The following is a 27600-nucleotide window of genomic DNA, read 5'->3' as shown; positions in this document are numbered from 1 at the left end:
CAGGAGCCTCTGGCCTCGAAGCCCCTTTGCAAAGCTTAGAGGTCCCGGCGGCTCTGGCCCCGTCCCAGCCAAGAGGCGAGAGTCTTGTTTACACAGGCCGTGTCCTCCAGGCCACGTCGCCGTGGTCTCCCCGACACTGAGGCTGCCGTTTGTCACCCCACGCCCGTTTGGGGGTCTGGTCCCCAACACGGACCTGGAAGCCGTCTGTCTGCTGGGCTGCCCTCTGCACTCCCACCCCCACTCCCACAGCTTCCTCAGCCTCCTGCCCGAGCTGGTGTGTCTTCACCTCCCTTTCCATCCTTGACTCCAACCCTCAGCTCATATCCTGAGGTTCAGGACTACCGCCAGCCCCAAGGGAAAGAGGTGTTTCCAGAACCCGGGCTGATGGGACATCAAGGAACAAGGCGGGCATCCTTCCCGCCTCCTTCCCAGCCCTGGTTTGGTCTCACCTGAGCAAGACAGGACTGGGGGAGGAGTCAAGGACCAGAAAGAGGACGTGTGGCGACGCTTGACGCCTCTCTGATGCCTTGGAGTGCAGCACCAGGCCAGCTCCGTAGGAAGGCCAGGCCCCCCGAGGCCCTCACACGTGAAGGAGGACAGACGGGTCCTTAATTCATCCCAAGGCCTCATTCTCAAACTCACTTCCCAGGGGCCAGCGCCCCCGACCTCCTGTGGTCCGTGAAGTTCTCACTCCCCCTCCCACCCCAGGATGCACCCAGGAAACGGGCACCCCACTGACGGAGGTCACACCTCAGGTGACAGCAGGGAAGGCCAGCGGGGTGACGGCCCCTCCCGGGGGACAGGGGCACAGCCACCACTCAGCCCCGACCATCCCGCCACAGAGCACGACCTGCTCGGGCTTCTGGAGAGAAACTGGAAGTTAAGATGGTAGGGTTAAAAATCCCCTGATTTCGAATATTGGCAATGGTTTCAAAACTGTTTGAAACACGGCCCAGGTCATCCGTGGGCTGAAGGTGGTACAAGGGCCCCTTTGCAAGCTCAGAGCCAAGAGCAAACAGGACTTTGCAGCTTCATGACGACGTTCACCTGTGATCGGTCCTCCCAACTGCCCCACGAGGCTGGCGCAGACGTTACTACCGTGATCCCTGCATTATGGGCAACAAGGCTCGGCCAGTGGACAATTTTCCCCAAATCACAGTTTCCCCAAAATGTGGGGACACACCCGGGGCTCGTCCAGAGCTGTCTGACCCCAAGCCCCCTGTTAGCTCACAGTTTCCTGAGGGGCTGCAATCTACCACGGGTGCTGCAAGATGATTCTAGGTCCACACAAGGAAGGGAAATAGGAGCACTTTCTAGTTAATGGTGATGGATCTCTTCTCAGGTCTATTTGAAAAATGTATGCCAAACACAAGATGTTATGGGACTTCCCTGGTGGTCCAGTGGTTAAGAATGTGCCTTCCAATGCAGAGGATGCAGGATCTATCCCTGGTCGGGGAACTAAGATCCCACACGCCACGGGGCAACTAAGCCTGTGTGCTCTGGAGCCCGCGTGCCACAACTAGAGAGCCAGTGCGCCACAACTAGAGAGAAGCCCGTGCGCTGCAATGAAAGATCCCGCATGCTGCAATGAAGATCCCACACGCCACAACTAAGACCCGATGCAGCCAAATAAACAAATAAATACAAATAAATAAATGTAGTTTTAAAAAGTTATGTATGTTATTGCTTAAGACTTTACCCTCATCTTAAGAAATAATATAAATTTATTTTACTGAGTAATCTAAAAATATAGAACCACACATCAAAACCATGATTCACAAGCATGTTCCTTTTAATGAGTGGGTGTCAGCTCCTTCTGAATGAGAGGGAGAGGGAAGAGGAGAAGAAGAAGGGGGGGGGAGGAGGGAGGAGAGGAGGGGCATGACGGGGAGGGGGAGAAGGAGATGGAGGGGGAAGAAGAGGAGAAGAAGAAGGTGGGGAAGAGGAAAGGGGGGCATGGGAAGGAAGGAGAGGAGGAGGAGAAGGGGGAGGAGAGGAGGGGCATGATGGGGGGAGAAGGAGGGGGAGGAGAAGAGGAGGAGAAGAAGAAGGTGGGGAAGAGGGAAGGAGGGGGGGATGGGAAGGAAGGAGAGGAGAAGAGGGAGGGGGAGGAGAAGGGGAGGAGAAGAAGAAGGTGGGGAGGAGGGGAGGGGGAAGAGGGGAAGGGAGGAGAAGGCGGGGGAAGAGGGGGGGACCAGGAGACAGTGACAACACCTTCTCCACACTGGCTGCACACGTCTCATGACAAACGCCTCACAACAAATCCCATCCATCTCTTCCAGAGCCTGGCAAAGCAACGGAGCTGCAACAGACCCTCCCAGGGGAGGAAGAGCCCCTTCCCTGGTCTCACACAAGGAAGCTCAGAGCCAAGCTCCTGCACGGCCCGGGAGGTGACGCACCCCTGGAAGCCATAGCAGCCCTGTGCTGCCTGCAGGGGATGGGCCTCTGCGGGGACCCAGAGCCCAGGGGACGGTGGCCCAGATGTGCATGTGGGCCCCATCTCTGATCCTCTACTTTCCAAGGGAGAAAACGGACAAAAACTCAGATTTTCATGTGAAATCTCCCAGTCTTAAAGTGTTTGCAGCCAATTCACGGGGTTTTTTTTTTGTTTTTTTTTTAATTTTTATTTATGGCTGTGTTGGGTCTTCGTTTCTGTGCAAGGGCTTTCTCCAGTTGTGGCAAGCGGGGGCCACTCTTCATCGCGGTGCGCGGGCCTCTCACTATCGCGGCCTCTCTCGTTGCGGAGCACAGGCTCCAGATGCACAGGCTCAGCAATTGTGGCTCACGGGCCCAGCCGCTCCGCGGCATGTGGGATCTTCCCAGACCAGGGCTCGAACCCGTGTCCCCTGCATTGGCAGGCGGATTCTCAACCACTGCGCCACCAGGGAAGCCCAATTCACTGTTTTAAAGCAGGAAACCCTCTCCAGGCCCCGGGCAGAGCTGACCTTCGCCAGGTGACGCTCTTCCCCTCACAAGGTGTGTGTTCAGTGGCTGGTTTGGGTTTGCTGCCACCTTGTTTTAAGTGGGGACGTGCTCGGGGAGAAAAGCGACGCCCTCCTGATAGACTCAAAGTCAGCCTCCCGAGGCCGATGTGCCCAGCCGTCCCTCCTGGACATCTCTGCGGGGCCGACACTGCTTTGTCTCCCTGCTTCCTTTCTTTTCCATTGTCTCCAAACGGCCACCATGGGCCCTGGGCAGCACTTGTCACCGTCCTTCCAGATGATGCCCACACAGTCCCCACCGGGAAACCTGTCTTTACAGAAACCCCAGCTCAGGCTGGGCTGGGTCCCCCCCTCCCATTTCCCTGGCCCTGGAGCAGAGCAGCTGTGTTTGCTGTGAGGGTCCTGCTGGGACGGGGGCTGAGACAAGGCCCCGGAAGGGCTGAGTCCTCCACCGACCGCCCGCCACCTCTGCCCACTGTCCCGGCAAAGGAGAAGGCAGGGGATCCGCAGCCGGCAGCCCCTGCTTGGGGCTCCCCTGGGGAAACCTGTCCTGTCCAGTCCCAGACACCGGCCCCGAAGGACACCTCTTCCTCGCTCGTGCATCCTTTTGAAGAGAAGTCAGCAGCTCCTTCTCCCTGAGGACTGGGGTTCTCCCTGCCCCTCCTGCGCACGAGGGCCCAGAGGTGCGTCCACCTGCCCTCGCACGTCCAGCCCGCATCTGTTCTTTTTCTTTTTTGAGCGTTGTCCATAGTGAAAAGTCAGATTTCTTGCAAAAGCCACTTCTCTGGGAAAATCAGCAAGGCAGGGAGACAAGATGTGCATCCCCTCCCGCGGCCCCATCAGTGGGGTGAGGGGTCCCCAGTCACGTCCAGTTTTCTCCTGACTCCGAGGTCAAGGGTCAGTCCCAGGCACTGCTGCCGGGGCCACGCTCTTGTCACAGAGTTAGAGGAAGGTGGGCCCCTCCGTCCCCTCTGACCCTAAGCAGGCAGGAGCAGGTCCCATGGGTGGGGGAGGAGGAGTGGACAGGTGTCTCACCCCTGGGCCACTTCCGGGCTGGCTCCCGGGGGCGTTAGTTTGTCACACCTGCCGCAGGATTGCAGTACCAGCCCCTCGCTGTCTGGCCTCAGTAGGGGAGGAGAGAGGATGTGCTCTCAGCTGGACAGCCTGGGTGGGCTCATGCCGTCAGGGAGGTGCTCCAGCCAGCGCCTGGCCGGGGGGCGCTCAGGAGCTGGGAGCTGCTGTTTGCACCATCATCACAGTGGAGAGGGCGGGCAGGTGGGGGCTACACAGAGGTGACGTCCACCGTCCTGGGAAACCAGGCTCCCCCCTGGCGGGGCCTGAGCTGACCTGTTCCCCTTCCACCTCCATCGGACTCAGTGTCATCTGAGTATCCTTTAATCCCCCTCAGGACAGAAAGGAGTCACCACCCCTGCAGAGCCCCCCCAACCCTGGTTCCTCACCTGCTCAGGACCTCCTTGTCCACATCCCCGACGAGGTCCGAGCCCACGGGGCCCCATCTCCCACGTTCACCCGAAAGCCCCCTCCTGGCTGTGTTTCCACGGTTCCAGAGCAAAGTATCTGGGAGCGACACGAGGCAACTGCAGTCGTGCAGCTGGCCCATCCCTGTCTCCAGGCGTATTTTATGTGCCCTGAACAGGGTTCCAAATTTTTGGAAAATTTCATATTAAAAATTCTCGATTCTCTTAAAAAATGGGAAGCTTTGTCAAGTCTAGTTTAGAAAATACAGGGGGGTTTGTGTTTGATGCCCTCTCTCTCCATCAAACACAAACCCCACTCTGAGATACCAAATAAAGCAGCAAACATGTTGCCTGGGCTGAGCCCGGGACCTGCCTGGCCTGCAGGGAGGGAGGGTCGGCCCAGGTGCCGGGTTACTGAGCCCTCAGCTGCCATGGGAACGTACGTTCGGATGGTGAGCGCACGCAAACAAGGACCCACGTGAGCAGGCTGGAGACAGGAGCAGCTTCATGCTTCCCCGACACTGGTTTGTTTTTAGAGCTTTGCTTATTTTTTGGTTTAAGTAGATAAACAAGGAGGAGAATAAGAGCACTTACTAGTGGCATAATTTTTCTCTCTATTGGTTTTGATGTGGATGAATCTCCAAGCAATCATCTTGCCGTTTATAGATATATTGAAAATAATTAACTGAGAGAATAAAAACTTCATTTACATTGCGATTCCTGCTGTATAAAATGCATGCATGAGTGTAAGGCATTAATAGGTCTACATCTAGGAAAATGGGCGAATTTTTCTTCTATTTTGACTTCCATTAACACTGTTATAATCTGGTTCCTTAAAAAAATAATAACAGTATCACACCCGTTAAGTGATGGACCACTGCAGTGTTTCTATTTTCAAATCTTAAAGCAATCAACTCAACATCATGTTTGGGGGCCGGCTATTAACATCACAGCAACAACTAAATGCAGAAGAGCTAAGCCTTGAGCAGCGTATTTTTCTTGTTCACAGCATAAAACATAGAACAAGTTCGAAGATGCTGACTGAAGTCTGCATTTATTTCCCAGGGAGGACAGGCTGCATTTTAAGGCAGAGCTTTGGTGGCTCACAGACCTGGATTCAGTACCTGGAGCCCGCACTCCCCAACCAGGAAATGCGGAGAAGGTCATTTCACTTTTCCAAGCTCAGCATCCTCATCATCAGAAGACCCCACTATGCACCACATGCTGCACACAACATGATAAGCAAAAATGCAGGAAAGGTACAGTTTAGGGGAAAAGACAAGCATTCATCCAATGACCACATGATGAGTGTAAGTACCACCAAGGAATGGGACACAATAGTGTCCAGGTGGGTCAGGGAAGGCCCCTCGGAGAGTGACAACACAGCTGATCTAAGCTGCAGGCAGATGCAGCACGTGCAAAGGTCCTGTGGCTGAGGCAGAGAGGGAACAGGAAGGTGGCACAGAGCAAGGCTGAAAGAAAGACAAGGCTTTGTAGACTTAGATGGTACTTGAAATGCACAGAAGGCTGTCGAGGGTTTTAAGCGCAAGAGTCACACAGTTCAAAGGACATTTCGAATAGTCATCCCTCGGTATCCAAGAGGGATTGGCTCTAGGACCCCCCTCGGACACCAAAATCCAAAGACGCTCAAGGCACTTATACAAAATGGTGTAATATTTGCATATAAGCTACGCACATGCTCCCATATACCTTAAATCGTGCCTAGATTACTTATAATACCTAATACAATATAAATGCTATGTAATTGTAAATTCAATGTTAATGCTGTGCAAACAGTTGCCAGCACACAACAAACTCAGGTTTTGCCTTTTGGAACTTTCTGGAATTTGTTTTTCTAATATTTTTGATCTGAGATTGGTTGAACCTGTGGGTGCAGAGGGCTGACCGTAGTCCTCTGGATGCTGTGTGTAGCAGGGGCAAGCCTGGCAGCGAGAGAGAAGTTGAGAGACCATCACAGTGGTTCGGAGGGGAGATGACAGTCTTGGGCAAGGACAGTGAGTGGAGACGGGGCAGGAATGGATTGGGGACGTGAGCTGGGAACCCAGCCCGCAGGCTGGTCTTGTTTCCTCCTGCTCGGTGTCATCTGTGCGGCGGGGCCAGCAGAGGGCAGGCTCTGTCCTGCCAAGCGCACGACGCAAGAGCTTGGACGCTGATGCCCCAGGTCATCAACATGCCCAGAATTTTCTTCAGCATCACGTGACACCGTGTGTGTCCCCAGTCCTCACCCACTTCACCGAGGCCCCAGCATGACTCAGCCGCTCCCGCCCCCAGCAGATGCAGCAGCTGTGGAAGCAGTCACAGGGCATCACGCAGCTGGGCCAGCTCCTGGCTAGGACCATGCCCTTCCCCCTCCTGCGGTCGCCCGCACCCCACAGGCTGTCCTCCCCGCAGCAGGCAGAGAGGCAGCCCAAGCCTCCATCACCTCAACTCCCGCTAGCTAGACAAGAGGGGTGAACGCTCACTTTCCCATCAAAGAGGTGCCTGCCTAGACGCCCTCACCCACGCGCACGCTCTCCCAGCCCAGCCCAGCCGCAAATAACAATTCCACGCATCCAGGCTGACCTCAGAGGAGAAAGGATCAATAAACCAACACTGCACGCCCACCCTCCCAGCGGGGGAGAGAACGCCATTTGTGGACAAGTCTGTCCTGCTCATCGGCGTCCCCAGAGTCCACAACGGTGCAGAGCACAGGCGTGGGGCTGAATCAATGTTTGCCGGATGAATGAATGAAGGTCTGCATCCCCAGTCTGCAGGAGTCCCTACCAGGATGAAAGCAGCCAAGGGCGAGGCCGGCTTTGGAAACCTCTGCTTCCTCAGACTCCTCCCCGCCACCCTGCCCCCCAGCCCCTGCCTCTGCGCTGCGCAAAACCACAACCCAACCCCATCTGGACGAGCTCACAGGGGACCCACCCAAGAGCCCGCTCGCACAAAACAGAAAACTTGGCATCGCCAGCTCGGCTGCTGCGTGGCCGAGAGTGAAAAATGCAGGCGACTCTGCGCAAACCACAGAATCATCAAGCGCTTCGGGAACGAGTGTTAATGACAGTTTTATTTCACTGGGGAGAAGAGCGACCAGACTAACGAAGTGGCCGCTGGGACAGTCTCGGGATTTCTCCAATAAACATAACCCTCTGGGGACCGGGGGAAGGAAGGAGAGAGATCGCTAGTGAAAACCCGACAAGCTGTGACTGGAGCTGCGGGGCCACAGCTCTGCTGCCCTGCAGGGGGACGGGGAGATTCGTGGTCGGACCTTCCACGCGCCCCTAATAAGCTGCCCATCTGCCGCTCCTCACCATAAAGGTCACAGAATGATGACTGGAAACTTCAGCCGAGACAACAAATATATTTTCGGGAAACCAAACTGAGCTGTGAACCCACCACAGAGCTGAATTTTCAGTGTCAGAATCCATTAGGTGACTCGCCCATGGGGAGGGTCTGAAAGGAGCTACAAGCTGAACAATAGAGGGTGGGTTTGTGAGATTGTCTTTGAAGAGAGGCAGCTCGTGAGCTCGACCAGGACCCCAGGCAGAAGGGTTGCTCCAGCTCGTCTGGCAGCAGCAGCCCGGCGGCAGGTGGCAAGGCTGGGGCTGACGTGCATCCCTCCAGGTGAGAGGGTGTGAGCTGGTGCTGCTTCCTTGGGGAAAGCTCCTGTGGCTTGTGTCTGCAGGGCTAAGGGCCGCATCTGCATGGAAACGTCACCTCTTCTCTCTGAGGGTCAAAGGGGTCGGAATCATGGGAGTTCCCTGGCGGTCCAGTGGTTAACACTCCACGCTCCCAATGCAGGGGGTGCGGGTTCGAGCCCTGGTGGGGGAACTAAGAGCCCGCGTGCCGCAGTGTGGCCAAAAGGAAAAGGGGCGGGTAGGAATCTGCATGAGGAAGGAGGTCAGCCTGGGGTCATTTCAAAGGCATGCTGCCCAGGTGGCAATTCACAGAGGAGTCACTTGAACAGCAGGCAGACACCCCAGATTTGGGAGGTGGGGCTGACAGCATCTTGGGGGGTTTTTGAGCCGCAGCAAAAGCCACCCCACTGTTTGGCATGCAGAGCTGGTCCCCAGAAGGAAGGTAGGCCATCTTGCCTAAGAAGCCCCAGGTCTCTGGGGAGACAGGTGGTTGGCACCCGCGTGCCCCATCACGAGCTGCGGAGTCTCGGAGCTCTGTGTGGGGGACCTGGGTGGCCCAGTAAAGGCCAATGGCAGAGAAAGGAAAGGGGTCCCCTGAAACCAATGACCTAATTTAAGACAGGGACTGAATTAAGGGTGGAGGGCTAGTGTTTGCTAAGACCCAACCTTTTGGAAAAGATAAGCACGAGAATGAATCTGAGCCCTGGGAGCATGGAAGCTGGAGTCGGGGGCGGGGATGGGGTGGGGGGATTAACTGAAAAGGACAGGTGTGTGAGGTGAGCGTATGGTGTCTCGAGTTGTGGACCAAGTCATCCCAATAATGGGTCAAAAGGTAGGTGCATTCCAGCTAAGTCCCAGAGTTTCCATCAATCCCACAAAATCCACCAGGACCCACAGACTCAGCTCCCGGAAGAAAGTCAGCCAGGCCTGGAGGGAGGGAACAGGAGGACAGCCAGAGTCTCAGCTGAGCCAGGCAAACAGCTGCCCTCATGCCTCCCCCACCAGAGCCGGTTCTGCTCTCAGAGGCCTCAGCCCAGCGCGTCTGCAGGAAGGGACGTGGGCCGGCCCAGGAGAGAGGGCTGGAAAGACACAAACCAGCCCGAGACTCTGCATCTCAGCAGTGATCTCCAAGGAGCAGCCGTAAACTAAGGCGGGGAGTTCTGGGCAGCCTGAGGCCCTCTCCATCCGCGTTTAACTGGAGCTACAGACAATGGGACCGAGGCTTTGCCCGACCCTCATTCCCACGGTGTCCGTGTGGCAACTTCAAAAACACAGAGTGAGAAGCGGTATATCTCCTCTGCCCGGGTGTACCCGGAACGCACCACGGGAGGATGCGGAGTGATGAGAGGCACCTGGTACCCACAGTCACCCCAGGACCACACTGTCGGCTGAACAGGCTTCCCTTGCGCACGATAGGTGCTCCGTGTTTGGCAAACTGGCTCGTTAAGCGATGGGCTTTTACAGGAGTATTAGATTACTGGTCTTCTGTTTTTTTTCAGTGTACTTGGGAAACACGGCAGTTGCTACACACTGAATTATCCGGCATCCATGTTTGGCCATAAAGGCGGGGGAGAGCACTTTCGCTGCTCCTTGGAAGTGGCAAGACCGCTGTTTCTAGGACTCAGGCTGACACCCTCCACCCCGGCCCTGACACACAGCTGGGTTCCTCTGTGGAGGGGGCATGAGGTGCAGTGATCATGCATCCGCCTCCGTGTTCCAGCACATCAATCAGAGTGAACGGTCCGGGCACAGAAATCTCACGCCTTAGAGGGGAAATCTGCCACCCCGCAGTGGTGGCTGTCACACTCAGAAACCTGGCCACCCTCCCCGAGGGTTTCAGCAGCCCTACTGACCTGGAAGGGGCTTCCTATAGACTCCTACACTACCCTCTGCGGTAGACAAAACGACACCCCCTCGCCCGGAGAGATCCCATCCCAATCCCCAGAACCGGGGAGTGTCACTTTACGAGGGAAAGGGGCTCTGCAGGTGGGGTTAAGTTAAAGCCCCTGAGATGGGGAGATTCTCCTGGCTGTTCCGTAAGGACCCAGTGTGATCAACCAGAGTCCTTGTGAGCGGGAGGCAGGAGGGGCAGAGGCAGAGGAGAGGTGACCTCAGAAGCAGAGGTCAAAGAGAGAGGTTTGAAGATGCCGTGCAGGCAGAAGGGAGAAACAAGCCAAGGAGTGGCAGGGTCTTTGGAAGATGCACGGACACAGGGCTCCTTGGAGCCTCCAGAAGGAATGCAGAGCTGCTGGCACCTTGACTTCAGCCCAAGGAGACCGATGTTGGAGACCTGACCTCCAGAGCATTAAGATGATAAAGCTGTGTTGTTTTAAACCACTCCGCTTATGGTGATTTGTTACAACAGCAATAGGAAACTAACACACCCTTCTTCTGGAGAAAAGGGTGGCTACATTGGATAATATAAAAACGTTTAACTTGCACGAGACCAAGATAGTCAAAATGAAACATAACAGACAATGAGTTAATGCTGTGATAGGCAGACGGCCCTTAGAAGTCAAAGGATATAAGCAATAAAAATGCAAATGGCCAGGCGTCCCTGGTGGCGCAGTGGTTGAGAGTCTGCCTGCCGATGCAGGGGACACGGGTTCGAGCCCTGGTCTGGGAAGATCCCACATGCCGCGGAGCAACTAGGCCCGTGAGCCACAGTTACTGAGCCTGCGCGTCTGGAGCCTGTGCTCCACAACAAGAGAGGCCGCGATAGTGAGAGGCCCGCGCACCGCGATGAAGAGTGGCCCCCGCTTGCCACAACTAGAGAAAGCCCTCGTGCAGAAACAAAGACCCAAGCCATAAATCAATCAATCAATAAATTTAAAAATGGTCCACATCAAAAAAAAAAAAAAATGCAAATGGCCAGACTTCCCTGGTGGTGCAGTGGTTAAGAATCTGCCTGCCAATGCAGGGGACATGAATTCGATCCCAGGTCCGGGAAGATCCCACATGCCACGGAGCAACTAAGCCCATGTGCCACAACTACTGAGCCTGCGCTCTAGAGCCCACGAGTCACAACTTCTGAGCCCGCGTGCCACAACTACTGAAGCCCATGACCCTAGAGCCCGTGCTCCGCAACAAGAGAAGCCACCGCAATGAGAAGCCTGTGCACCACAATAAAGAGTAGCCCCCACTCGCCGCAGCTAGAGAAAACCCACGTGCAGCAACGAAGACCCAACGCAGCCAAAAAATAAAGTCATTTATAAAAAAAAAAAAATGCAAATGGCCAATTCAATAGGAAAAAGTGTCTAGCCTCACTCATAATCAAAGAAATGCAAATAAAAACACAACAATAACAGTACTAGGAGACTTCTTGCCATCAGAGTTTGCAATGATGTGGGGAAATCGGGGCCGCTTGGGGACAATGTAAACTCTTACAAGCTTTTGAAGGGCATTATGTGTATCAAAGGTGTGTGTCAATGTGTATCAAATGTTAAAATGTGTATCTCACCAAAAGTAGCCAAGGCAGCCTGGAAGAACCAAGCTGGGGGGTCTGAGCTCATCTCAGGACCTATCAGAAATCTGCAGCAGTTTGGAGAGCGAGGTATTGGCACCAGAATAAACAGATAGGAGCAGAGTCCAGAAACAGAATCGCATGTAAACAGTGAACTGATTTATGACAAAAGTGACACTGCAGTGTAAAGGGAGGGGGAGGGGGTGTTATCTTTTCAACAAATAGAGCGAGGAAAATTAGCTATCCACCTGGGAAAAATAAATAAATCTTGACCTCCACTTCATAGCACACACAGAAACAATTATAGAAGGACTAGATCCAAAGGCGAGGGAGAAAACAATAAAGCTTTCAGGGAGCTCGGGGGACTATCTTCATGACCTTGGGCGAGGCAACATTCCTCGACCAGGGCACAAAAGCCCGAAGCATAAAAGGAGAGCTTGATGAAGTCGACCACATTAAAACTTAAAACTCCAGGAGACAGCCCAAGAGTAAAAAGGCAAGACCCCATCGGAAAAGATATTTGCAATGCATACATCCAACAAGTGACTCATACCCAAACTATATAAAGAACTCCTAAAAAAATCAGTGAGAAAAACAAAGCAGACATCCCAATACAAATATAGGCAAAAGACCTGAATAATATACACAAAAAGGCATACCGGGATGGTCAACAAGCATATAAATAGTGCTGCAGGTCCGAATTCCTGTCCTAGATGAATCTCATCAAAGTAATGCTGAACAGAGGAAGCCAGGACCATCTCAGTCGGGAGGTCAAGTGCCCAAAGGAAAAGCAACTTCAAAGGCCAAGTGCCTGCATGTGTCTGAGCCGCAGTTCTGTGCAGTGGGGACGTTAAGGCCAGAGGCTCGGGGTCACTCAGGAGCCACCTGGAGTCCACCCCCGACGGTTCTCTATTCAAACACCTTGGCTGATGAAACACGTGTGCTGACTCAGGGACCAAGGTGCCCCCGAGACATTAAACAGGCTTTTTGGGAGAAGAAATCTGTCGGGCTCGGAAGGCAAAGCTCAGGAGAGCTTGGGGGGGTGGGGGGGATGGGGACAGGCGCCAGGGAGTGACTGGGCCCCAGACGGGTACCCCCATGGCCCGGCCAGGCCTGCAACCACCCCGGCCCCTCAGCACGGCCCCCTCTGTCCTCTCACAGTGCCCAGGGTCAGAGGACGCGCTGGGCTCACGAACGTCCTGACCCAACTTGCCCTCTGCAGCCTGACCATCTGGACTAAGTGATGGGACCCGATGTCCTCGGAAATGGACTGATGACGTGACCACGTGGTGTCCCAGAAACGCAAGCCCAGCGCGTCTGGTGGGCCACCCTCAGGGTCTAACTGGGTCTAACTAAGTGTCCCCTCTAGGACCCCCCAGGACAGGCCTGGGGACCGGCCTGCGGCCACTGTCCCTCAGTAACCCCAGGGAGTCCCCGCTCTGTGCCAGGAAAAGACGCCACGTCAGCCCGGGCCCCGCTGCCGGGATAAAGCGCAGCGGCTCCGAGCCACGCACCCCTCGACGATGGCGGGACAGTCCCCACGTGTCCGCGGAGCCCCTCTCGCCCCGCCCCTGCCCACCAGCCTGGGCTTCCTCAAAAAACCGCTTCCCATCGCACAACTCATTTTAACTCAGAAGAGCATGCCTCCAAAATCGTCCTCAGAAATGCAAACGCAACCTTCAAAAGAAAAACCCCCAAAACCCTAGAGAACGCTCGGCTGAGACAAGCCGCAATTACTGTCCTCGGTTGGTCTGACAAAATTTCCTCTCGCCTCTCCTCAGGACGACAGTCTTCACTCAAAGACTTTCTTTTTTAAAAATAACTACAGTAACCCACCATTAGAACAGAGATTGCATTCTAATCCACCCTTTCTTTTTCTCTGGTTTCCAAACTGGCACCTTCCTGACTTCAGAGAAGGAAAAAATGTAAACTTCTACCAAACGTCCAGCAGCTGCCTCGAGGCCAGCCCAAGCCGGAATTCAAGCTGCAGCAGGAAAGTGAGAAGTATTTTCGAAGGATTGACTCCCCCTGCCGCCCCCCACCGTCACTCCCCCCCCCACTCCCACCACTCCCCCCCTGGTCCACACCATCTTCTGAACCACTCCAGTGACAAGGTGTCAAGGACCATTGAAAGACAGAGCCCCTGCCCAGAGCCTCCCAGAGCAAAGGGATGCTTATCCAAGCATCTCTCCTTAGCTGCTGGAGTCTGGAAGGGTGGTGTTCTTAAAGAAAAAAGAACCGTGTTTTCAAAAAGCATAGCAACACTCAATTTCACCTGGTGCTGCTTCTCCAACCACCCCTGAAGCCCAGCGGCTTTCAGCACCACTCGAAGCCATGCCCCGCCTCCCTCCAGCCATGACCCAGGTCACAGAGCACAGCTCAGGCGGAGGCGTCGGCACCTGCTTCCTGCCCACGCCTTCCGGGCCTCTGTGCCGGGGGGCAAGAACGCACTGTCACTTGGGGGCAGCGAGTTCCAGGAAGGCTGCTCCCCGTGCTGTATTCATCTGGCCTTCTGGGTGATTGTTATTGTCTGTGGTCGACAGCTCATAATGCTGCGTCTTCAGAAATGAGTTAAACACACACACACAGATCACTAGAGCAGCCGAGGGGAAGGAATCTGGCTGGCGGCACCATTCTCACAGTGACCTTGTGTGCAGAGACTGAGCTCCTCCTGTTCTCTCTGCTATTTGTCACTCCACTGCTCCCCCAACAGCCAGAGGCCAACACAGAGGAGGGAGAGAGCAGCCTGGGGAGAGGGGTCCATGTGCAAGTAGACACACGCTTTTCCAAGAGCACAGAAGAGAGGCTATACCTCTCACAACGGGGAAATACAGGCAAACGATGTCATTCACTCCAACAAATTGCTTGCAAAATATTGGAACCAACTCAAATGCCCATATGCAGGAGGGGAGTTGATAACCACAGGACGGTTGAATAAATCCACACAGCAGAGTACTATGCAGCTGTAAAAAAAAAAAAAAAAGATGTGGACAACCTCTATGAACTGGTTTAGAGTGATCTCCAGGGTATACTGTGGAGTGAAAAACTGCAAAGTTCAAAAGGGTTTTTATAGCACTCTACCCTTCATGGAAGAAAGGAGATATAAGAAAATGTACATGCGTCTATTTGTTCAATGCAAACGAAACACAGAAAGGATAAACCAGAAATTAAGAGAACGGCTTACCTAGAGGGCATAGCTGGGGATGGAGTGCAAAGAACAAAGAACAGAGGATGGAGCAGGGCAGGGTGGGGTGCCATGCCTCTGAGTGCACCTGCTTGTGTAGATCTGACCCTTAGGACTGTGGTTACATTTCACATACTGCCCCCAAATAAATCAGTAACTAAAATTGACCAGAATGGGGCACATCCATCACTGAATACAAACAACCACGGATGAGTCTAACTGTATCACAAATGATTAACCCACTCTGAAGGGAAGGGAGAAGAAAGGAACCAACCAACCTAGGTAACCTTGTAAAACAGAATTTCAACTGTATAGTGTAAGCCAATGGCAAAGAGAATGTGAACAAATACTGTCCTCTAGTTAGTACATTTGTTTCCCACGGGGGTGTGGGTTAGCAATCCTGAACTACTCTGTATGTGTAATATATTTTATTTTACAAAGAAGTAAAAATACTGAGAATCATGTGAGCCAGCTTTGGAGAAGGAAAGATATAAAAAAAGCCTCGAATGAATCCTGTGGTCTTTGATTGCAAAGCGTTATCAGAATGATCTTACACTTTTTAACATATACATACAGATGGATAGATATAGATAAATATATAAATGCATGTGTTTGCTTGTTTAAGTACATACATACATTTCAGAAGCAATGACACCCCAGTAGAAATAAGCACACTTTGCACCCAGATCCTGGCTTCTAAACACCACTAGCCAATAAAATGAAACAGGGCTCCTTGGAGAAATGGTGGATTCCATGAGCCTAGAATATCTTTAATGCTAGAAAGTAACGAAAGACTCAAAAATGAGGAAGGCATATCAAAAGGACACAGAAGCCAACTGGAAAAAAGCTCCCAATGGTCAAAGCTGGGACAATTTGAACAACAAAATAAATAATGACAGTATTGGATTTTAGCCTACAGAACAAAATGTCCAAGAATCATATTGATATGAATAAATAATTGAATAATTTGTCCTTATATTAAAGTTCCAACTAATAAATGTAGAAAGAATGATGGAAATAGAAAATCAACATTAGGCAAACACTACAGCAATAATTTTTGCAGGTAATAACCATTGATGGACGCTAAAATTTTTGGAGAAAGTACCATGAGAGGTATGACAGCTGTGTAGTTTCATGGTATCTCCCTCACAAGAGATTATAATTTGCAAAGGGAAAAACGATAACTTTACAATGGATAAACCTGGAAAACACCCCCTCAACCAAGCAATCAAAGTGAGCATCACGGATGATAATAAATGCCATCCTTTACTGCCTGCGTCTGGTCTGAATTGTGCCCCCAAATCCATCTGTTGGAGACCTAGTCCCCAGGACCTCAGGATGTGACTGTGTGTGGAAACGGGGCCTTAAAGGGGTAATTAAGGTAAATAAGGCCATAGGGTTGTTCCCTGATCCCACATGACTGGTGTCCTTATAAGAAGAGGACAGAGATCACATAAGAACACAGAGAGAAGGCAGCGTCTACACACCAAGGTAAGAGGCGTTAGGAGGAACCAACCCTGACGACACCTTGATCTCCACCTTCCAGTCTCCAGGATGTGAGACCATACACGTCTGTTGTCTAACCCCCTAGTCTGTGTTATTTTGTTCCAGCAGCCACAGGAAACTCACACAGTCTGGTGTGATCCAATAAGAAAGGCACAATTTCACTTCCGGGTGCTCTTGTCAAAGATGCATAAACTCAACCTCGCTGTGAGAAAACATCAGATAATCCCACACTGAGAGATGTTCTCCAAAGTGAGTGTCCTGCACAATTCAAGCGTCAAGGTGCTGAAAGACCAAGAAAAGCTGAAGCACCACGACAGGCTGGGAGGTGAGGAGACAGGTGAGGTCCTATATGGAAAAGCCCTAAGCAGGAAAACTGACAAGATCCAAAGCATGTCTATTGACTAGTTAATATCACTGTTAATTTCCTGGTTTCAAGAATTGTACTTTAAAGTATTAACATTAGGGTGAGCCGGGTGTATGGGAACTCTGTCCTATTTTGCAGTTTTTCCTCAAGTTTAAAATCATTTCAAATAAAAATCTTTAAAAAACCATAGAGGTTGTAAACTGGTGACCGACTAGCCCAACTCAACCCACAGATGTATTTTGGTTGAAAATGTTAAAAGCGAATTTGAATCAGCTGCCAACAATACAAGCCCAGAGATACAATTTTAAATCCAGGTGTATGGCTTCCCCTCAAAGATCAGAAGTTGTGGCACTACCTCTGAGGAAGCCACGCCACATCACCCGCTCCCACCGGCAGGACCAAAGCTCCCCGTGTCCTGACGCCGTTCCCCGCATCCAGATGGCCTGAGAAGGTACAACACCCTGAGGTCACATGGGCCCCAGCCCCCCAGAGGGGAGAGCTCAGGGCTTCCTTCAGGGCTTGTCCCCAAGCACATGTGCGTCTTGAGACTCAGATGGGAGTACTGGGGCTAGAATTTGTCAGGACTTCTGCTCACACGGTCGACCCCATCATTTAGATGCTACACTTGTCAAGGTGCACGAACCCCACACAGGTGATACTGGGGGAACTACACCCACTTCCCCGCCACCCTCTGGCCCGTGACGGGCGTACAACCCTCACACACCAACTGACATCCTCCCTCCTGCTCTCTCCCGGGGCTTTGAATTGTGAGGAGGGGACACATGCACAGACACAGAGGTGGCCCTCACCCAGCACCAGCGCAGGGCCCCTGTGCGGCCCTGACCACCCCTGGCTGGAGCTCCCCTCCGGTCCTGTGAGCTGCAGGATGTCCTGGAAAACGCCCTCTTTGCTAAAGTTCATCCGAGGCTGGAGTTTGTTCCTGCACTGCAGACTGTGAACCGAACAAGCGCTAAGTAACCCCCGTCCCAGCTTACAGAGGACGACATGGAGGCAGGGAGGCAAACACCCCACTCGAGGTCACACAGCTGGTTTTTGTTGAGTCAACGTACGAGCCAATGAATAAACGTCCCGGAGGACAAATGATACCCTCGTGTTTACTTGTGAGTGTTTCATGATGCAGATTTTCTTACTACCCGCTGGATTACTCGCCTCTCTTACTATGAAGCGACCTCAGATGGGCGACTGCAGCCCCTCCACACGAGGCTCGCGCTGTGCACGGCTATGGCAGCCACGCCGCCCCAGCCTCTGAGCTGGTCACCGTGGTCCGCATCCTGCCTGGGCGTCCTCCCGCGTGGCGGCCACCGAGCCTCCCGCGGACTCACCGCTGAGGGGCGCACGGCCGTCACGGGTCGGAGCCGGGCAGGCAGCACAGTGTGTGCTCTGACCACAGCCCCGTCGCTGGTCCTCTGGGAGCTGATGTCAGACGCGCAGAAGGGCAGACCCTCCATTCTGGCCACTTCCCGGGCCAAACATCACCGATGCTAGTTCATCACTGTCATTGGACTCAATCCCTTCCCAACTTTACGACAATCCTGATGGATGGACGGCCTGTCTTTGGGACTGACAGTCAGAGAGCGCTAAAGCCAGATTGATGAGTAAATTTTAGACAATAGCCATCAAAACTGACAGCACTTAGCTCTTCAAGAGACTGGCTTTTGGTTTTCTAATTCTCAGAGTTTCCGAAGAATCTGCTTGTCTCAGGCTTTGCTTCCTTCTGGGGGTAGCAAAGGTCTCATCTTCGTTGACCAGGGAAAGGTGACCGTTCAGTCTCGATTTACAAATTAAGATTCTGATTAGAGGCTGTGAGCGATTCTAACTGGCCAGAACACTGCCATTTCTGACCCATCTTTTAGGCAGGGGACTTTGGCACTTGCTACAGGGACCAGTTAACCACATCAGGGTGGTGCCCTGAGTAACTTCTAGAGGGGGCTGTGCATCTGCTCCCCGTTTCCATCCTCCTCAGCTGGACGGTCTATTGCAACAGCCTCTACATCACTGCCAGCTGCCCGGCCAAGTGCTCTGAGCTGGGAAAGGCTGCAGCCCAGCAGGGTCCCCGCGCTGGACGGGACACACGGCGAAGCAGCAGGAAGCCACCTGCAAATCAGCACGACTGGGGTCGGCCAAAGGACAGGGTCGGAATCTGGACAGTTTGATGGTTTGGGAAGCAGGGGACATAAATGAAGCAAAACACTGCGATGGGTTTGAACACAGCCTCCAAGGACACACACGCTGGGTCCCAGGCATGCCTGACACAGAGATTCCGAAGAAGACATGGCACAGGAGCCCTGGCTACACTGGCCATCACAGTCTGTCAGACCCGGGTCGCTACCCACAGACAGCACAGAACCATAATGAGCACTGGGGACTCAAGGCAAAGCCCCTGCATATCAGGGCAGTGGACTCCGGTTTGTTTATTTCACTGTACCAGTAACCGACTCGAGTTGGTTTCCTAAGAAAATACTGAGAACATTTTTTTTCATGTAAGGATCTTTATGGCAGAACATCACAAAAGACATTGGCTGATGGTGAGGTCCTGAGAGTAGGGGTCCTGGAGACGGCCCTACTCAGAAAGGGGCTGGGAGGGAGGGCGGGAGGGAGGGAACCGTGATAAACAAAACAAAATCACCCCCGCTCTTCAAACTCCAGGTTCACACCAGCCTGATCTAACAAGGAGGGTGGGTGTGGGAGTGTGGGCATGTGTGTGTCTGTGTGTGTGTGCCGGGTCTCTGTGTGTCCTGAGTGTGTGTCTGTGTGTGTGTGTGTCAGGTCTATGTGTGTCCTGGGTGTGTGTGTGTGTGTCTGTGTGTGTGTCAGGTCTATGTGTGTCCTGGGTGTGTGTGTGTGTGTGTCTGTGTGTGTGTGTGTTGGGCCTATGTGTGTCCTGGGTGTGTGTGTGTGTGTCTGTGTGTGTCGGGTCTATGTGTGTCCTGGGTGTGTGTGTGTGTCTGTGTGTGTGTGTGTCAGGTCTATGTGTGTCCTGGGTGTGTGTGTGTGTGTCTGTGTGTGTGTGTAGGGTCTATGTTTGTCCTGGGTGTGTGTGTGTGTGTCTGTGTGTGTTGGGTCTATGTGTGTCCTGGGTGTGTGTGTGGGGTCTATGTGTGTCCTGGGTGCGTGTGTGTGTCTGTGTGTGTGTGTCGGGTCTATGTGTGTCCTGGGTGTGTGTGTGTCTGTGTGTGTCGGGTCTATGTGTGTCCTGGGTGTGTGTCTGTGTGTCGGGTCTATGTGTGTCCATGTGTCTGTGTGTGTGCTAGGTCTGCATGTGTGCGTGTATTTGTGTGTCAGCACATGTCCTGGGTGCATGTGTGTATGTGTGTGTGTGTGTCAGGTCTATGTGTGTCCTGGGTGTGTGTCTGTGTGTGTGCTAGGTCTGCATGTGTGCGTGTATTTGTGTGTCAGCGTATGTCCTGGGTGTGTGTGTGTGTGTGTGTGTGTGTGTGTGTGCACGCACGGACACATCCCCTCCCCGTGAACTCACTGAGGGTCTGGACACCGGGAAGCCCCGCCTTCAGGCCATCCGCCCCTCCCTCCCCTGCCCGCTCAGCCTCGTGCCTCAGCTTCAGGCCCTGGTGCCCAAGCCCCCCGCTCCCCAGCACAACCCACAGCCCCAGCGTCCACTGTGACTCACAGCCCCCTCCCCTAGGGCCACTTCAGCCTCAAACACACATCGCTTCCAGAGTCGTTCAGAGCAAGGCTTCTCTGCTTTTATACACCTGGGTTACAGATGCCACATTATAAAACCCCCAACACTGGAAGCACTAAAAATGCCGCTGCTTCACGCCAGGACCAAATTTCCAACACTGAGCCTCGGAGCCCGCCGAGCTGAGCCCGCCGAGCTCATTCTTGCCGAGTTGGCTGCGTCCTCGCAGTGGCAGCAGGGGAAGAGCCTCTGCCCCGGGGACGGGCATCTCTCCATGGGAAGAGGAGCCGCACAGATACACACAAGTAACAACACAGCTCCTGCCGAGGCCACTTCTGTGGCGCTGCCGGCTCTGAGCTCAGCGTTCCCTCAACAACCACTTACAGAGCCGCTGCTGGGAGCCAAAGCTCGACGCCAGGCATCGCGAGGAAGGAATCAGTGATTCCAAACAGGGCCCAGGGCAGCCTCTCCAGAAACGCACGGGCTGGTTTAAGAGATGGTCGATTTGCATAAATAATAACATACGGAGGTGGTACTGACGCAGCGCAAAGACGGCCTGGAGGGAAACGTGGTCCTTCCCTGGGGACATCAGAGAGGGCTTCACGGATGAGGTGGGACTGACCCCAGAGATGTGGGAAGAAGGCCTTCCAGACAAAGGGAGGGGCACATGCAAGGGTGGAGGCCCACCAGGCCTGGACTTCACGGGAGAGCGAGCATTTCCATTCCTCCAGACAGACGTTCAAGCAGAAAGTCAGACTGGAAAGGTCCGCTAGAGACCGACCGTGAGGCCCGGAGTTGAAATGTGTCTTCAGGGAAACCTTAGTCACCGAAAGATTTTAAATAGGTGAGTAAGACCACCTGGCATGTGTTTCTGGAAGATAAGCCTGGAACTCGGGGAGAATGAAGCAGGGAGAACAGTCAGGAAGCTTCTAGCTCAGGCAGAACCAGGGGAGGCATGGCGGGGCAGAGCAGGTGCGAGGGAGGCTCTGAAAATAGGGTCACGGCTGGTCCTGCGCAGGGACCCGGACCCAGGAGGGCGCCAGGGTGACAGGCTCAGAGCGGAGAGAAGGTGATGTGGTGACAGAGGACAGACACAGAGGACGTGCGGGTTCGGGGGTAACGTGCCCACCTGCACACCTGGAGCCGAGATACCTGCCCGGAAACAGGAGCAAGGCCGAGAGAAGAGGTGGGCTTTGTGTCATCGGGAACATCTGTCCGGAGGTGATGGCTGAAATCACGGCATGCCCATGAATTCAGAGAAGTAAACGTTCATGCAGAGGGGCTGAAGGAACACCTGTGTTAGGGAGTTAGAGCAGGGGGTGCAGCAGAGGTGGAGCTGACACCAGGGAAAGGGCGGCACCTGCAGGCCGTGGATGGCAAGCCCGGGGCTGGGGCATCAGGGGCTGCGGTGGGGCATGGGCCTCGACGGAGCCCAGGTGAGCAGGGGTCTCTGGAGGCGTGTGAGACCATTTTTGCAGCTTTAAAATGTGTATGGAAAGTGGAGATAGTAAAAATCGACTTCAAATAGTTTGAAGAAGGGAAGGGAAGGTGGATGTCACATAAGATCTCTGGAACTTGGGAACCACTGATGCCACTTCTGCATGTACACACCTAAAAGGACCAAAAGCAGGGTCTTGGAGAGATGGTTGCACACCCACATTCATGGCAGCATTATTCACAATAGCCTAAAGGTGGGAGCAACCCAAGTGTCCATTGACGGATGCATGGATAAACAAAGTGTATGTAGTCCATCCACACCATAGAATATGATTCAGCCTTAAAAAGGAGGACATTCTGGGACTTCCCAGGCAGTCCAGTGGTTAAGACTCTGCGTTTCCTCTGCAGGGTGCGCAGGTTCAATCCCTAGTCGGGGAACTAAGATCCCACATGCCGCATGGCACTGCCAAAAAAAAAAAAGGAGGACATTCTGACATTTGCTACAACACGGATGAACCTTGAGGACTTGATGCTCAGTGAAATAAACCAGACACAAAAGGACAAATCATCTGTCACTCTATTTACACGAGGTCCCCAGAGTAGCCAAAGTCATAGAGACAGAAGAGAGAAGGGTGGGTGCGGGGGGCTGAGGACGGGGAGGGGGGGGTTTGTGTTTAATGGGGACAGAGTTTGTTTTTCGAGATCAACAGAGTCCTGGAGATGGAGAGTGGTGACGGTTGCACAGCAATGTGAAACGTACTTAACATCACTGAACTGCAAGATTGAAAATGGTTCAGAAGGTCAATTTTATGTTATGTGTATTTTACCACAATTTAAAATGTTTTAATGTTTTGTGATCTTCAAAAAGAGAGACAGAGAGGTAGGTAGGGTGAGAGGGGCATTCTCAGGTCAGGACAGTTTGCCTGTGGATGGAAAGGGCGTGAGAGAGAGGGATGGAGCAGGCAGAGAGTGGGGGCGGAGGAAGGGAGGGAAGGTTCCTGAAGAAGAGAAGGAAAACGTCCTTCCCTGAGGAAGGAGGGAATGATGAGAGGGACGTGAGAAACCAGCGAGATGGTCAGGATGAAAGAGAGAACGGAGCAACGGCTGTCGGGTGGTGCCATCAGCCTGGGAAAGCACAAATACAGACGAACACTGGCCAGAAAGTGTGGACAGCCGGGCAGAGCTGGGTTCTGAGGGAACCAAGAAGGGGCCTGACCTTCGTGGGGAATGAGGGTCGGGGGGCAGGGTGAGACGGGAGCTGCAGTGAGAGCGACTGTGTCCTGACTCACTGGCTTCCCTCGATGGCCGTCTCATGGAGGAGGGGATGAAAACACACGTGGACGGCCCCAGAGGCTGGCACATAGTAGGGCTTCAGGTAATGTTGGTGGAATGGGATGGAACAGTATAAAACGGAACAAAATAGAAAATCCTGGCAGGAAACGTCTTTGTATGACTTCAAGCAATCAAAAACATATTTAGTTCTTATTATTGTACATATAGAATGGATAAACAAGGTCCTACCGTATAGCACAGGGAACTACAGTCAATAGCCCATGATAAACCATCATGGAAAAGAATATGAAAAAGAATGTGTGTGTATACATATATATATACATATATATATATTTATATGTATAGGTGAATCACAGCAGAAATTAACAAAACATTGTAAATCAACTATACTTCAATAAACTAAATTTTATATATATATATATTGCATTTTTTTAAATAAATTCCTTGAAACACCACACCTTCAGGTGTCAAATCAACATTGTATCACAGCACACGATCCTGACACAGGGAAAATCGTACTTTTTAAAGGCCAGGTGCACACCTGTGTCCCCAGTACATTTGTCGTTCTTATCACTGACAAAGATAAAGTGAAGGCAGAGAGAATTATGGTTACAATGGGGCAAAACAAACAGTTCATCACTCAAAACCGAAAGCATAAAAAAGTCTCTTCGAAACGCTAAACTGTGTTTCCCAGAGAGAACCAAGCTCTCCAACTTACTAATGCCTATTATCAAGATAAGGGAGAACCAGTCAGTATATCCCCCTCCTCCAAAAACGACATTTATTGTAAGTCAGAAATACCCATGATTGTGGCGCACACACCTATGAAAGTGACATCTGTTCTCAGAAGCCTTTTTACCCAAAGTCAATACTGTGTGTCCAACCCCAGTGCCATCTGGGGGATTTTCCACTGCTGTTCAAAAATAATCCCAAGAAAACGAACGCTAGAAAGAGGGAAATGCTAATCCTGGCCAGCACCAACCCATCTAACATTCTTTATACAATCGTACATACGAATATTCCTTGCTGCAAAACGAAATCAAAGAACAGAAATGAGGACAAATTCACTCGAACTCACCAAATGGTGCCTGAGATGAACAGTGATGAGCGGGGAGCCCGATAAGTTCTGGGAGAGCTTCGGCGTCGGGAAGACCTCCAGGGAAATCAGATAGCTGGTCACAGACAGCAAGCAGTTTTTGTAGTTTGCTGCCTCAGCAATCCTTGGAAAGAAATGAAAAATCATTACAAAACACACAAAAAAAGAAAAAACCCTTGGGTTTAAAATTTAATGTTAAGCCTGAGATGTTTTGAAATCTTTTTGGGATGGGGCTTTGATTTCTATCAAAGAGCTGCTCTCTTTAGGGCTTGATGCTGGTACCAAAAGGTGAGATGGAGCCCTTGACCTCACAGAGTCTATAATCTAGTAGAAGAAGGGGGGATGGCCCAGGATGTGGGGAAGAACAGAAAGGCCAAAACAATGAGCCTGAATCTCAGCCATCCATTTACTTGACCTTGGACAAGTGACTTACCTATTGGAACTCTATTTGCCCTAACTATAAACCGGTGTGGTAAATAGTAGTGTGATAGATGCCTGTTGTCTTGTCACCCAGTAGCGCTTCACCCTTCTCCTGATAAAGGCACCTCAGCTTCCCTCCAGGTGATCATCCCTTCCCCACTTGCAGCCCATGTGCTTTGGAGGGAACTCCATCCTTGACTAAGAGTAAAGCCTGCTATCCTGACCTGATTGCAGCAGTGCACTGCATTCCTCAGACCATGCTGACTGTTCAGACGTGAGCACATGGTCCAAGAAGATCCGAGGAGAAGTAACAAGATTCAGAAGGAAACGCTGGGTCAGAGATTCTCACTTCTCTCTGCTAGACATCAGCCCTGAAGCATGAGGTCCCAGAAGTGGCTTACAATCATGAGCAGAGAGACTGACTGGGAAGGGGATCCACCCCCTGGAAGAGCTGAGAGATGGAGCTGAGTGACATCAACTGGATGCTGGATCGAGCTGCTCCTGAAGCCAGCTGCCCATGCACTTTTCAGCTTATGTGATCCAACAAAGTCCTCTTTTGCTTAAAACAGTTTACGGGACTTCCCTGGTGGCACAATGGTTAAGAATCCGCCTGCCAATGCAGGGGACATGGGTTCGAGCCCTGGTCCAGGAAGAGCCCACATGCCGCGGAGCAACTAAGCCCATGTGCCACAACTACTGAGCCTGTGCTCTAGAGCCTGCAAGCCACAACTACTGAGTCCGCATGCCACAACTACTGATGCCTGCATGTCTAGAGCCCGTGCTCCACAAGAGAAGCCACCGCAATGAGAAGCCCGCGCACTGCAACGAAGAGTAGCCCCCGCTTGCCGCAACTAGAGGAAGCCCGCACGCAGCAACGGAGACCCAACGCAGCCAGAAACAATAAATAAATAAAATAAAATAATAAAATATATAAATTAAAAAAAAAAAAACAGCTTACGCTGGGGTTTCTGTCACTTAAAACCCAATCAAAAGAATCCTGACTGATGTACACAGTACTTGTCTCATGGAGTTATGAGGCTGAAATGATATTCAGGGCCAGGACTAGGGCGAGGCAAGCAAGGAACCTGGGGTGCAAGATCTAAGAGGGTGTTCACGTTCAGGGCCTGCCACGTGTGGTGCTTGAACGACTCCCAGAAGGCACAGCGATCTGAATGTTGTGTTCTCGGTGTCTGCTCGAGCCCTCGCCCAGCCTGGCGTGTGGCAGGTAATCGGCAAATGTCTGTTGCCTGAATCTGAATTTCAGACAGCTACGCTGGGATGCCTGCGGCGTGGAGTCCCTCGGCCCCCGCTCGGGCCGCCCATTCGCCTGCTGGTCTCTTGCCCAATCTGGACTTTGCGTGTCTCCTCTTCGCTCTCCAAAGCCCGACTGGGGATTCTGCCCCCGTGTGCGTTTATGCCCGCAGGACTATCTTCATAACGTCGAGCCGAGCCCTGGGAGCTGCGTGCGCCATCTTCTCCCTCCTCCCTCAACTAGTTGTGCCTACTAACTAGCCTCAATGCTGCTGACCCGGAGTGGAGCCCGTGGGACCCATGCGGCTCCTGCAACCGGCCCCCTTCACACACCACACCCGGCTCTGCACACAGGCCCCTTACACGTGTCCCTAAAAGAGAGCCGGTCCCCAGCGGCACACAGAACTGTTCCTGGAACTGTCAATATGAGGTGTTTAAAAATATATCGCTGTAAAGGTTTAAAACCCCAGCCCTGCCTTCATGGAAAGACCCTGCAAGAGGGTCTTTCCAACAGAAGGTCACCAAGGACCCGGGTCTGTAGCAAAACAGAGGCATGGATTCCTCGTGTCTGAATATCACCGAGGCTGGAATCTTGAGGGGCTGCTGGAAGCTCAGAGAACACGGCTGATTTTCTCTCTGATTGTCCTTCTCTGGGAAAATGTCACTGGTGCAAGCCCAGAACGAGAAGACACACGTAGAATAAGTCACACACATTAAAAAAAAACAAAAGACACTGAAAAGAAAACAGCACGCTAGTTCAGTGTTTCTCAACCACTGTTTTCATCATCACCCCCTCAAGAGTCTTATTAGACACTTTTTCCCTAACACCCTGCCATCACCCATCAACACCCCGCCCATCCTGTGAGATTTTAGTGCCACAGAGATACAGTAAATCTGCCTACGTACATAAAACATGCTCTACACAACTCTGCAGAGTCACAGCCACTGTAATAGCTCAGACTCCTTGCCCCCAAAACCAGTCTTCACCCCACAGAGGTGATATCACCCCCACTGAAAATGCATGGGGTTCAGCCACTGCCGTGGAAACCTAAGACTGGCTTGATGTCACCAGGGACCAAATCAGACCCAAAGACAGAAAGATGTGGTCCCCGGTGACACAGAGGCCAGCTCGCTCGCAGAATGAGGGGGCCGCCCAGGTGGACGGCCTCTCTGGCCGCGATTCCGGGGAGCTGAGATGCTTTGCACTCACCCTTGCCAGCGCCTTGCAATCCACGCTTCCCTCCGCAGAACTCCGTGCACTCAGCACGTGTGTAATTCCAGCAAACAAGCTAGAATTCATTTTTCTAGCAAAAATTAGGACTCCAGTATTAGCCAACAATAAAATCACAACCATGAGCATGAAACCCTAAAAATACAGCATCATTTGTCACACACCCCTCTTTCCCCCTCCGTGTACGTTTTCTAATATTTCATCCAGTCAGCTGTCTTCTCCCGCTGGGAGGTCAGCTCCACCAGGGCCGCATTCTCACCCATTCTGTTCATTGCTCTCCCAGCTCCCAGAACCATGCCTGACACACGGTACGTTTTCAATTAACATGTGTTGAATGAATGAATCTTCTCACAGGCAGACAATGACGACTTAAGAAAAACATATGGGAAAAATGTAAAACACATGGAGAACCTTCTCTCAACAGACAGAATGCAAATCCAGAGGGGATTCCTGGATTCCACCCCGGGAACACATGGATTCAGCCAGATGTAGTCTGGGAAACGCCGCCTTTGAGGGCAGGAATTGATACCAGACTCACCAAATCACGGTTAAGGCTGACGGTCTACACTGCGTCCTCAGGAGCATTTTTAATCTGGAAAAATGCAATTTTGCAATACGGACGGGTTTACACCGATG

General features: G+C 52.4%; 1 protein-coding gene across 3 annotated transcripts in view; it reads right to left on the bottom strand.

Moving 5' to 3' along the window:
• Window positions 1–27600, bottom strand: part of ADGRD1 (adhesion G protein-coupled receptor D1) — a 150265-nt gene that overhangs the window by 71144 nt on the left and 51521 nt on the right. For all 3 annotated transcript variants that reach the window (XM_082418223.1, XM_082418225.1, XM_082418224.1), the window contains one exon: window positions 24045–24186. In XM_082418223.1, coding sequence (XP_082274349.1) covers window positions 24045–24186 — 142 coding nt within the window. The remainder of the gene's footprint in view (window positions 1–24044; window positions 24187–27600) is intronic.

This window comes from Balaenoptera physalus (genome assembly GCF_965194825.1).
Source record: "Balaenoptera physalus genome assembly, chromosome: 12".
Classification (NCBI taxonomy): Eukaryota; Metazoa; Chordata; class Mammalia; order Artiodactyla; family Balaenopteridae; genus Balaenoptera; species Balaenoptera physalus.
This window is presented reverse-complemented; position numbering and strand designations above follow the sequence as displayed.